Genomic DNA, 12,467 nt, shown 5'->3' with positions numbered 1-12,467 from the left:
TGTATGAGTGCTTTTGCCCAGTGTGTTGAATAAATCTAGTTGGACTTTTGGTATCCGACTAGATTTGTACCAGAACTTAGAACCTAACAATGTCAACATATTCTCCTCTCAGCTTACCATTGTGGGTGTTCAAGTGCATCTCCAAGGCCTGCTGTACTGATCCAGTTAAATTGCAGTGTGGGTAGGGGCCGGGGCCTACGTTGGGCATGTGATGGGGACCAGTCTTCCTGTCCAACTGCTCTGCCATCATGTCTGAGACTGAGTCCCGCTGTCTCCCACTGCAATAGTACATCAGATGAGCCTGCAGGTTCCTCTCACTGCGGTACCATATCCCACACGCCTTACAAGGGAAGATGTCCTCTGCAGAAAGACAGATATGAATACAGAGGTGAGGTGAGTTCACCCCATTAGGCCTACCATGTACAGTGCATTGAGCACTGGAAAAGCTGTCAGAGTCGTGTGTGTAGGTGGCAGGGAAGTATAGGCGCAGGAGAATCAAACTTAATGAAATGGAGTTGTTTAATGACTGTGAACAAAAACATAACTCCAAAAGTATGAATAAAAATAAAACAAAGTGGGTACGAGGACCCGTCGCGCGCCAATACAAACAACACGGAGTCTGAATAACAAACAATCTCTGACAAAGACATGAAGGGAAACAGAGGGTTACATTACAACAGGTAATGAATGGGATGGAAACCAGGTGTGTAGGAAGATGAGACAAAACCAATGAAAAATGGATCAATGATGGCTAGAAGACCGGTGACGCCGAGCACCGCCCGAACAAGGAGAGGCTTCGACTTCGGGAGAAGTCGTGACAAAAGCATTATAAATCTAACCAATCATGATGAATACACACACATAGACATTACAATCACATCTCACTGTACTCAATCGACTCTCTAAAAAGCATCAGTGCGGTCTCTTGGGTGAGGAAAGCATTTTAGCTTAAGTTAACTTAGGCTGGAATAGACTGTCAAACAGCGATGACCTGAACCCAATAGACCTTAATCAGAGTAAATGGGCTGTTATTTGATGGGGGTGCTGTCTATGTGGGTGAAGAGTAAATACTTAATTTCAACACAAACTGGAGGTCAAGGAGAACCCGTTGGCTCTTATACCTGCCGAACAGACTCATCTAAGCTGAGATAGCTAATTGATGACAGACAAACACACACACATTCGCACGCACACACACAAAAATACACAAACCTACGTACACACACAAACACACCCAATGGATGGACACATACCCACACGCACACACACACATCAACACAGTCGTGAAGAGGGCACAACAACGCCTCTTCTGAAATCTGAAAAGATTTCTCAGCCTAGTCTCCTAGGCTTTAAGTTGTACTTACTGTTGACTATAGCGTTGGGAAGTATGGATGCCATGTTGGCCTGTTGGGGCAATAGTTGGATGGAGTCCAGCAATCTGGCCGGGTACATTCCCTCAGAGAGAGCTGCCTGGTTGACCGCCTGAAGACGGGAGTAGAAGTCCACAGCAAACGCAGCTAGCTCCTCTCCTTCCATGATGGGTTTGGTTGTAGTGCACCAAAGTTGTCCACCTGGGGGAAAAAACGTGTTCTTCTTTGTAGTAATCAGGTAGAAACTGTGTACTTATAATATCTGAATATCAGTTAAAAGATGTATTGTAGAAAAAAAGACTATGCCTGCAATAATACTCCAATGTTGTATCGTAAAGTATATGGTAGGCTCTCTGCTTCAGTTCGCACACTGTGCAATTGCTTAGGGCTTAGGCTACATGATTAATAAGTCATATTCAGATACACCAGCTTGAAAATGTATTAAAGGAATTCACTCTGTGCAAGTCAAACATGAGTAAAACCCATGCAGTCCACCGCATTCAATATAAACTCAGCAAAAAAAGAAACGTCCCTTGTTCAGGACCCTGTCTTTCAAAGATGATTCGTAAAAATCTAAATAACTTCACAGATCTTCATTGTAAAGGGTTTAAACACTGTTTCCCATGCCTGTTCAATGAACCATAAACAATTAATGAACATGCACCTGTGGAACGGTCGTTAAGACACTAACAGCTTACAGACGGTAGGCAATTAAGGTCACAGTTATGAGAACTTAGGACACTAAAGAGGCCTTTCTATTGACTCTGGAAAACACCAAAAGAAAGATGCCCAGGGTCCCTGCTCATCTGCGTGAACGTGCCTTAGGCATACTGCAAGGAGTCATGAGGACTGCAGATGTGACCAGAGCAATAAATTGCAATGTCTGTACTGTGAGACGCCTAAGACAGCGCTACAGGGAGACAGGACGGACAGCTGATCGTCCTCGCAGTGGCAGACCACATGAAACAAAAACCTGCACAGGATCGGTACATCCGAACATCACACCTGCGGAACAGGTACAGGATGGCCACAACAACTGCCCGAGTTACACCAGGAATGCACAATCCCTCCATCAGTGCTCTATCCGCAATAGGCTGAGAGAGGCTGGACTGAGGGCCTGTAGGCCTGTTGTAAGGCAGGTCCTCAACAGACATCACTGGCAACAGTGTTGCTTATGGGCACAAAGCCACCGTCGCTGGACCAAACAGGACTGGAGAAAAGTGCTCTTCACTGACGAGTCGCGGTTTTGTCTCACCAGGGGTGACGGTCAGATTCGCGTTTATCGTCGAAGGAATGAGCGTTACACCGAGGCCTATACTCTGGAGCGGGATCGATTTGGAGGTGGAGGGTACGTCATGGTCTGGGGCGGTGTGTCACAGCATCATTGGACTGAGCTTGTTGTCAATGCAGGCAATCTCAACGCTGTGCGTTACAGGGAAGACATCCTCCTCCCTCATGTGGTACCCTTCCTGCAGGCTCATCCTGACATGACCCTCCAGCATGACAATGCCACCAGCCATACTGCTCGTTCTGTGCGTGATTTCCTGCAAGACAGGAATGTCAGTGTTCTGCCATGGCCAGCGAAGAGCCCTGATCTCAATCCCATTGAGCACGTCTGGGACCTGTTGGATCGGAGGGTGAGGGCTAGAGCCATTCCCCCCAGAAATGTCTGGGAACTTGCAGGTGCCTTGGTGGAAGAGTGGGGTAACATCTCACAGCAAGAACTGGCAAATCTGGTGCAGTCCATGAAGAGAAGATGCACTGCAGTACTTAATGCAGCTGGTGGCCACACCAGATACTGTTACTTTTGATTTTGACCTTTGTTCAGGGACACATTTTTAAATTTCTGTTAGTCACATGTCTGTGGAACTTGTTCAGTTTATGTCTCAGTTGTTGAATCTTGTTATGTTCATACAAATATTTACACATGTTAAGTTTGCTGAAAATAAACAAAGTTGACAGTGAGAGGACGTTTCTTTTTTTTTGCTGAGTTTACATCCTAGAACAAACACTTTTCATATGAAAGTCCTGGAAAATCTAATTCTAGAAGCCTTGGCATGGAACATTCCACAGGAGGCCAGAGAACAAACTAATTAGGCAGAAGAACAAGAAAGGAAGGCTTTGGAGCCATGATAACATTTCTCTCTCTCCCAATGACAGCCTCCATCTTTTAATATGACTATTTACAAAAGTCTGGCTGCCGAGATAACGAGCTAACCATGATACTTTGGAGCTAAACACTAGAAGAAAGACACAGGGTACTGACAGACCAGCTGGACAATGCTTCTGCTGGATTCTAGTACCTCTCCATTTGAAGATGTGCATGGCAAACACACAAAACAATCATACGCATGTGAATGGAACTAGTATGATTGACTTCAGCTAAAGCCTTATGTTGAGAATATAAGGCTCTGACAATTGCTATTTCAACATTACGTGTATACGTTCACCCATTACATGTAATGTGATGGATTCACATAACCTTCGAATTATAATTGCAGGTGATTTCTTAGCAAGGTACTAGATTTTAAAATATACTGTTTATAGTAACAAGTAAGAATTCAAAGAAAATTCTGCCAATCACTTCTCAAAGCCAAGCAGCAACTGCAGCAACAAAGGTTTGTAAAGGATGAAATTGGCCTGTATCACAACCGGCCGTGATTAGGAGTCCCATAGGGCGGTGCACAATTGGCCCAGCGTCGTCCGGGTTTGGCCGGTGTAGGCTGTCTTTGTTAATAAGAATTTGTTCTTAACTTCTTATGACTGCATGGGCAGTATTGAGTAGCTTGGATGAAAGGTGCCCAGAGTAAACTGCCTGCTCCTCAGTCCCAGTTGCTAATATATGCATATTATTAGTATTGGATAGAAAACACTGCAGTTTCTAAAACTGTTTGAATTATGTCTGTGAGTATAACAGAACTCATATGGCAGGCAAAAACCTGAGAAGAAATCCAAACAGGAAGTGGGAAATCTGAGGTTGGTCGATTTTCAACTCATCGCCTATCGAATACACAGTGGGATATGGGTCAGTTTGCACTTCCTACGGCTTCCACTAGATGTCAACAGTCTGTAGAACCTTGTCTGATGCTACTGTGAAGTGGGGCCGAAGGAGACGGGAATGAGTAAGGTCTACCATGACCTGAACATGCTCTAACCATGCGCGTTCACATGAGAGGGAGCTCTGTTCCATCGCACTTCTGAAGACAATGGAATTCTCCGGTTGGAACTTTATTGAAGATTTATGTTAAAAACATCCTAAAGATTGATTCAATACATCGTTTGACATGTTTCTACTGACTGTTACGGAACTTTTTGACATTTCGTCTGCTTTTAGTGAACGCGCTTCCTGACTTTGGATTTGTTTACCAAACACACTAATAACAATAGCTATTTGGACATAAATGATGGACATTACCGAACAAAACGAACATTTCTTGTGGAAGTGGGAGTCCTGGGAGTGCATTCCGACGAAGATCAGCAAAGGTAAGTGAAGATTTATAATGCTATTTATAACTTTTGTTGACTCCACAATTTGGCGGGTAACTGTATGGCTGAACGCTGTTCTCAGATTATTGACTATTGTGCTTTTGCCGTAAAGCTTTTTGAAATCTGACACAGCGGTTGCATTAAGAACAAGTGTATCTTTAATTCTATGTAAAACATGTATCTTTCATCATAGTTTAGGATGAGTATTTCTGTTATTTGATGTGGCTCTCTGCAATTTCTCCGGATATTTTGGAGGCATTTCTGAACATGGCGCCAATGTAAACTGAGGTTTTTGGATATAAATATGAACTTTATCGAACAAAACATGTATGTATTGTGTAACATGAAGTCCTATGAGTGTCATCTGATGAAGATCATCAAAGGTTAGTGATTAATTTTATCTCTATTTCAGCTTTTTGTGACTCCTGTCTGGCTGGAAAAATGGCTGTGTTTTAACATAATCGTTTGTGGTGCTTTCGCTGTAAAGCCTTTTTGAAATCGGACACTTTTGTAGGATTAACAAGAAGTGTATGCTTGAGGAATTTTAATTATGAGATTTCTGTTGTTTCAATTTGGTGCCCTGCACTTTCACTGGCTGTTGTCATATCGATCCCGTTAACGGGATTGCAGTTAACTGACTTGCCTATGTAACAGTTTAACTTTAGTCCGTCCCCTCACCCCGACCCGGGCGCGAACCAGGGACCCTCTGCACACATCAACAACAGTCACCCACGAAGCATCGTTACCCATCGCTCCACAAAAGCAGCGGCCCTTGCAGAGCAAGGGGAACCACTACTTCAAGGTCTCAGAGCAAGTGACGTCACCGATTGAAAGGCTATTAGCGCGCACCACCGCTAACTAGCTAGCCATTTCTCATCGGTTACACCTAGTTAAATAAAAAATCTGCCATTCCTTTCTTTCCCTTGTAACAGTTGATCAAGAGGTGACACCTCTTCTCCACAAGGTGGCGCTCTCTCTGTGGATTACTGTTACCACACTGCACTTCGTCATAAACAAGCAATGAGATGAGAATTTAAGAGTATTTCAACATTTTGTTAGAATCTGATTTGTCGCTAATTCACAATTTTCTTGCTCATATACCAGAATCAATTGCATCCTCAGTCAGGGAATCCAAATTACAGAAATTCACATGACATTAGACATACCGTAGCATACAGAGGGGAGTAGCCTAACATACTTTGACCCCTAACATACTTTGACCGTTACGCTTTAACATCAGTCACTTTTTACAAATCTAATTTTATTGGTAACATACACATATTTAGCAGATGTTCTTTTTTATTTTTTTTAACTAGGCAAGTCAGTTAAGAACAAATATTTATTCACAATGACGGCCTACCCCGGCCAAACCTAGACGACGCTGGGCCAATTGTGCGCCGCCCTATGGCACTCCCAATCACAGCAGGAAGTAATACAGCCTGGATTCAAACCAGGGACACCTCTTGCACTGAGATGCAGTGCCTTAGACCGCTGCGCCACTCAGGAGTTATTGTGAGAGTAACGAAATGCTTGTTTTGGACTATTAAAACCAGCATTAAATGGACACTACAGTGGTAATAGGGTGCCCTTGCTACTTTGTTATGATTAGCTCCCCAGGAGGCCTAGACCGTTTATGTTCAAAAATCTATTAAATTGGAACTCTGAACTCTAAAACTATGTTTCGGAGTGCAGTTTCCCTTAGCTTGAACCACAAATCAAAAGCTTGCACTGAGAACAAAACCACAACCTCCATTAGTGAAGATGGGACTGCATGTTTCACAGGAGGGGGAGGGAAGGGGAGGGCCCCCGCCCCTGGTACCATTCTGTCATCCTGGCACGGTCTCTGAACCCCCCTCCACTCCCCCTCCATCCAACCCGCACCCCCCCCTGGTATCAGCACGCTGCCATCTGCGCCCTGCACCTGTGTCCTCATTGATCGCCATGCCAGAGCACTAGATCAAACAGACAGCGGAGAGGACAGCAGCACGAGGCAACTGACCATCCGCTACAATCCCAGGGCCAGGATGCTTGTTTAGGGGTAACGCATATTTGATATTCATATTTATTTTCCGTCCCACATATGGGTGGTGCCGGGGGGTGGGGGTGCAGTGAGTTTTGAGGGTCTTTACGCATATTTAAAGAAAATTCAACCTGTGTCCAATTTTCTCATTCTTTGTTGGAAGAGCGAGTTGAGTGAGTTTCTTGACGGACTGTTATTGGTGTGGGTAACCTGCTGCTGTCAGTCCGCTGATGCTTTACTGGCTGGATGAGCTGAGCTCCTGCAAAGTGACAGTCAGACAGACAGCCCTCTCCTAGTCTCCATCTAACTCTTGTGTTCCTAGATTGCCTCACAGTACATGAGCCAACAAACTTCCACTCCCTTTGGTCTTTGTTTCCTCTCTTCCAACACAGACACAAAGACCCAGAGCCAACAAATGTCCACTTCCATCTAAATGATGGTCTTTGTTTATCCAAGTCTTAAAAGTTATGGCATTGTAATGGGTTTGTGGGATTAATGTAACAAGGAGGCTCCTCCAGGGAGGAAGAGGAGGACAGTCCTCCTCATGATTTTAAAGGAACATTCTGTTGTCCAGATCACATTACAAACATGTAGGACTGTGAAAACTGCTTCCAAAGGTTGTTCTGTAGATCAAAAGTTATGTATGGTTATGTTCCAGATTTGACCCTCAGTGACCCTGAGCTTCTCCCCTTACTACTGTCAGAGAACCATGAGTAGAAGTCATGAGTAGAACGGCTGCTGCAAGCAATGACCCCCTTGCAGAGTTGGACGAGTACAACTTTTATCAAGTTTTGTTGAATAATCAGAATCACCTTTATTCGCCAAGTACATTTACACATAACCGGAATTTGACTGAGTGAGAAGGTGCTGCCAGCAGTAGACAATATACAAACAGAATACACAGAATACAATATCGGAACAGTAAACATAAATTATAAAACTCTGGAGTATAGGCTGATTAGTTCATCAGTTTTGTTGGCGAGTGAATGCACGTTGGAGAGGAACAAGCCAGGAAGCGAAGCACAGAGGCCACGTCTCTGGCTAGTAGACCGACTCGTAGTCGTGGACGGTGTCCTTTCTCAATATGCCGTGCATGAGGATAGAATATCGGGGCACGAACCAGTTGGCAACGTGTCCCTAGTAGCTCATCCAGCGTTAAAGTAGTCCGCATATTGACGCAAATCAACGAGTCAACAAACAAAAACAACAAAGATGTGAGCAGCTGCAAAGCTGGGGAAGCTCGTGAAACACTGACTATGTGGAAACTGCCCTGACTGTAATCGCTACAGAGACAGAGGGCAGATCACTTTTGTCAAGTCGGTGACCAATTGTTCGACTTGCGCCTACATGTTGACTGCATGAACTTTACAAAAATCATGTGATCAAAGGTCATAAAGTTTTGACTGCAGTCGACTGCAAGTTTCTTCAGTTGCTCTTCACCAACTTCATCCTGCAACCATCACCTGCATTGTGCGAGACTCTGTTATCAACCAATCGTTTTTTTCCCCCACACGCAAATGTGACCAAAGACTTGCCACAATTCATGTGTACAGTGGATATATACAAACTCATGTGATATTAGAGGCTCTTTCTTTCACCAATTGATTGTACAATGTACACACATATTTCCAGTTTGTGAGTGTGTGATATGGGGGTTGGAGACATGTTCATTTCCACATTTATAAAGAACAACTTTTATAAACAATGGCAACACTGCCATGTTGCACTGAACCTTGCTGTTGGAAAGCTAATGCCAATCTAACACCCATCTAGCTTAGACACTCCTCCACGTACCTGCCTTCCAGACGCAAAGCATCATGGAAGCTGTAGTAATCTCATGATTCTAACAAATGACTTCCTGGTTGGATAAAAGGCAATTTTATTGTTTATTAGCGCGATTGTTTGTTTTTTCTTGGCCAATTTGGATAACTAGGGCGATTAACAACTTGCGGTGAAGTCTTGGAGACATGCTGCAGAACGTTCCTTTAAAACCAGTTAAATGTAACTAAATGTAATCGGAAATGTCATCTACGTAATCACCAAAAGTAACTATTTATCATGAGAGGGCCATAAACAATAACTATACTGAACAAAAATATAAACGCAACATGTAAGCTGTTGGCTCCATTTTTCATGAAATAAAATAAAAGATCCCAGAAATGTTCCATACACACAAAAAGCTTATTTCTCTAAAATGTCTGTTAACATCCCTGTTAGTGAGCATTTCTCATTTGCCAAGATAACCCATCTGCCTGACAGGTGTGGCATATCAAGAAGCTGATTAAACAGAATGATCATTACACAGGTGCACCTTCTGCTATGGACAATAAAAGCCCACTCTAAAATGTGCAGTTTTGTCACACAACACAATGCCATAGATATCTCAAGTTTTGAAGGAGCGTGCAATTGGCATGCTGACTGCAGGAATGTCCAACAGAGCTGTTGCCAAATAATTTAATGTTAATTTCTCTACCATAAGCCTCCTCCAACTTCGTTTTAGAGAATTTGGCAGTACAACCAACGTTTCACAACCGCAGACCACGTGTAACCACATCCAGGACCTCCACATCCGGCTTCTTCACCTATGGGATCGTCTGAGGAGGGGTGCTGAGGAGTATTTATGTCTGTAATAAAGCCCTTTTCTGGGAAAAAACGGATTCTGATTGGCTGGGCCTGGCTCCCCAATGGGTGGACCTGGCTCCCAAATGGGGGGGCCTGTACCCTCTCAGGCCCACCCGTGGCTGTGTCCCTGCTTAGTCATCTGAAATCCATAGATTAGGGCCTAATTTATTTATTTCAATGGAATGATTTCCTTCTATAGAACGAACTGTTTCTCAGTAAAAGCTTTGAAATTGTTGCGTGTTGTGTTTATATAATTTTTTTCAGTATAGTAATGCAGCATACTCAAAGGTTCAAATCTCACCTTTCTGGTAAACGTGGTTATAAATTACTCTGAGGTTTAGTCACTTTTGAAGACATAAGCTCAAGTACACAGTACAAATATGGTAGAATTATAAAAATATTATATGATTTATTTCCTATTCAACAAAACTATGAATAAGGCTTGAAATTACTTACAGTATATGCTTTCTAAAAATAGCCTAATCAAATTATAAAACTACTAACTATAAGATTTCACTTTCCTTATAACTGTAAAATACATATTTGTATGTTTAGAGAAAATGTGCATATTTTCTAAAGGTCTTTCTTGATCAAAAGGGCAGCCACCATCACTGTAAACGTTTTTACAAAGCTCTAGCTTGGCTTCCCGAGCTCGTTCATCTTATATTACACTTGTCCGTCTATGAGAAATAGAAAGTGTTTTTTGTTTAAAATCTATAGAAATTATTTTTGATTAATGGCTATAAATTGATCTCTGAATGTGCTACCATGCTGCGCTACGATGTAACAATTGCAGGCATGTGCTTTGTCTATGGCTGCGATGTAGGGTTCAGCCAGGAGTTGATAGACAGTCGGAAAAGGGAGATAGATCCCAGCTTCAAGTGGTTTCAGATTTCAGAAAAAAATATTAATGTGTCTGTGGGAATTTTATAAATTTCTAGGCAAAAATGTTGGTCGGAACCGGTACCAGAACCACGAAGGTCCCTTACATCTAAGAGGATAAATTATTAAGGAACCTAAAAACAATGTGAACAGAGAAACATATTCACCAGATCCACATATCAGTCCAATATGGGGTATAATTGATATTGGTAGAGAGTATCAAATAATGACAGAACAATGACCTATTCTTGTAAACCTTTGGATGGTCTTTTAAAAGTTGGTCAGAACACTCCACTGAGAAGTTCTTCATTCCTGCTTTTATTTTCAAAACTAGCTAAATAAATGACAATACATAGCTTTCTTGTGTTCTTCTGCTTAATTTACTACTGACGCATGGAATCAGTATAAAACCCTCACGGACAGCTAAATAAATATGAGCAGATTATACACCCCATTATCCTCCTCCAGTCCTCCCACCCTGAATCCCACAAGCATTCCGTAATGGAAAGCAATGTCTTCCACTTAACACACAGATCCAGACGCTCCCTATGATAGAGACCGGGGCTGCTCTGTTTATTAATGACGGATTTTGGAATGTTGGCGCAAAGCAGAACGTTATCAGCCCGCAAACAATCCCCACTGCCAATGGTTCCAACCCTGACAGGCTAGCCCTGTGCCTCATTAGCCCAGGCATATATCAACCAGAAGTTTATTATCAAATGTGACACCTGCATCTCCGAATGACACTTCCGCCTTCATTGGCATGTATTTGGGTGAGCGGTCTCCAAGGTGCTTTGTGGAGATTAAGAGGGAGAAAGACAGGGAGCGAGAGAATGAACGCTTATTTCATCATTTAGCAGGTCTGGACTGAATCCAAAGGAGTTTTTGGTCTTGTTGTTGTAATTGGAAAGGCTTTTAAGTGATAACACAGCTGTTGAGGAATATGAATATTGAGAGAGTGCGGCAGACCTGCCTGAACCCTTCCAACCTCACTATGCACTCACTCCATTTTTGGCAAATGCTTATTTTTCTGAACAACAGAGGCTGTTTCATGTTTCGGGACAAACCGGATCACTCAAGAGTTCCAATGCGCCAATTGTTTGCTTGCCTAGGATTATAGGCTTGATCACGCAGGTCGCCAGCCTACGTAAGAAACTGTAGAAAACGAAGAGTGGAGTGTTTACATTTTCTACGCCGGTGGCTGGACGAAATTTGCACTTGTTGGATGCATCTCCGCCTTGTCGTTTGTCGTTATCCGACTGGCCGGTGTTGCCCGGAGCTCCCCATCTGATAGCGGAGTCGAAGGATCAATCAACGATGGTCGCATGTCACGAGCCGTGGAAGACGAAGACAGCGGCCTCCCGCAAAGCAGTCTACACTCCCAACGAGAAGCCCGGAGCTGATACAAACAACGAATAGTTTCGCCGTCCTGGAGTCTGATCTTCCTGCACCTTCGTCGCTAAGGGGTACCTGTGTCTGCGGCCGCAGTGACTAATCCTACAATTTCGAAGTCGACGTCGGCAACCTTCCGTCACCCTGCTCTAACATAAATAACATGATAATATCTACTTCTGCTAAGCTTCCCAGTAAAGCAATTAAGAATCCCAGAAGAAAAGGGCTCAAAATAGCCCACGTTAACATATGTAGCTTAAGAAACAAGGTTCATGAAATCAATAATTTGCTAGTAACAGATGACATTCATATTCTGACTATGTCTGAAACTCACTTAGATAATACCTTTGATGATACAGTGGTAGCAATTAAAATGGTGGAGGTGTTTCTGTTTATATTCAGAACCTCATTCCTGTAAAGCTTAGAGAGGATCTCATGTTAAATACTGTTAAAGTAATATGGCTGCAGGTTCATCTGCCGCACCTAAAGCCCATTCTTGTAGGAGGGTGCTATAGACCACCAAGTGCTAACAATCAGCATCTGGATAAAATTTGTGAAATGCTTGATAATGTATGTGATATTGTAAGGCTTCGGAGGCTTCGGGCCGCAAAGTGTTGCTGGAGCTTCCGGACTGTGAACCGTCGCTGGAGGTTCCGGGCTGCGGACCGTTGCCGGAGGCTCTGGACTGGGAACCA

The 12,467-nt window shown here is 43.2% G+C and overlaps 1 protein-coding gene across 2 annotated transcripts in view; it reads right to left on the bottom strand.

Moving 5' to 3' along the window:
- The window catches only part of LOC139554480 (zinc finger protein ZFPM2-like), a 104,713-nt gene that overhangs the window by 4,315 nt on the left and 87,931 nt on the right, over positions 1–12,467 (bottom strand). For both annotated transcript variants that reach the window (XM_071367293.1, XM_071367294.1), the window contains 2 exons: positions 1,365–1,571; positions 118–360 (listed from right to left, as the gene is read on the bottom strand). In XM_071367293.1, coding sequence (XP_071223394.1) covers positions 118–360; positions 1,365–1,571 — 450 coding nt within the window. The remainder of the gene's footprint in view (positions 1–117; positions 361–1,364; positions 1,572–12,467) is intronic.

This window comes from Salvelinus alpinus, chromosome 26 (genome assembly GCF_045679555.1).
Source record: "Salvelinus alpinus chromosome 26, SLU_Salpinus.1, whole genome shotgun sequence".
Classification (NCBI taxonomy): domain Eukaryota; kingdom Metazoa; phylum Chordata; class Actinopteri; order Salmoniformes; family Salmonidae; genus Salvelinus; species Salvelinus alpinus.
The sequence above is the reverse complement of the archived record's forward strand: the minus strand, read 5'-3'. Positions and strand labels throughout refer to the sequence as shown.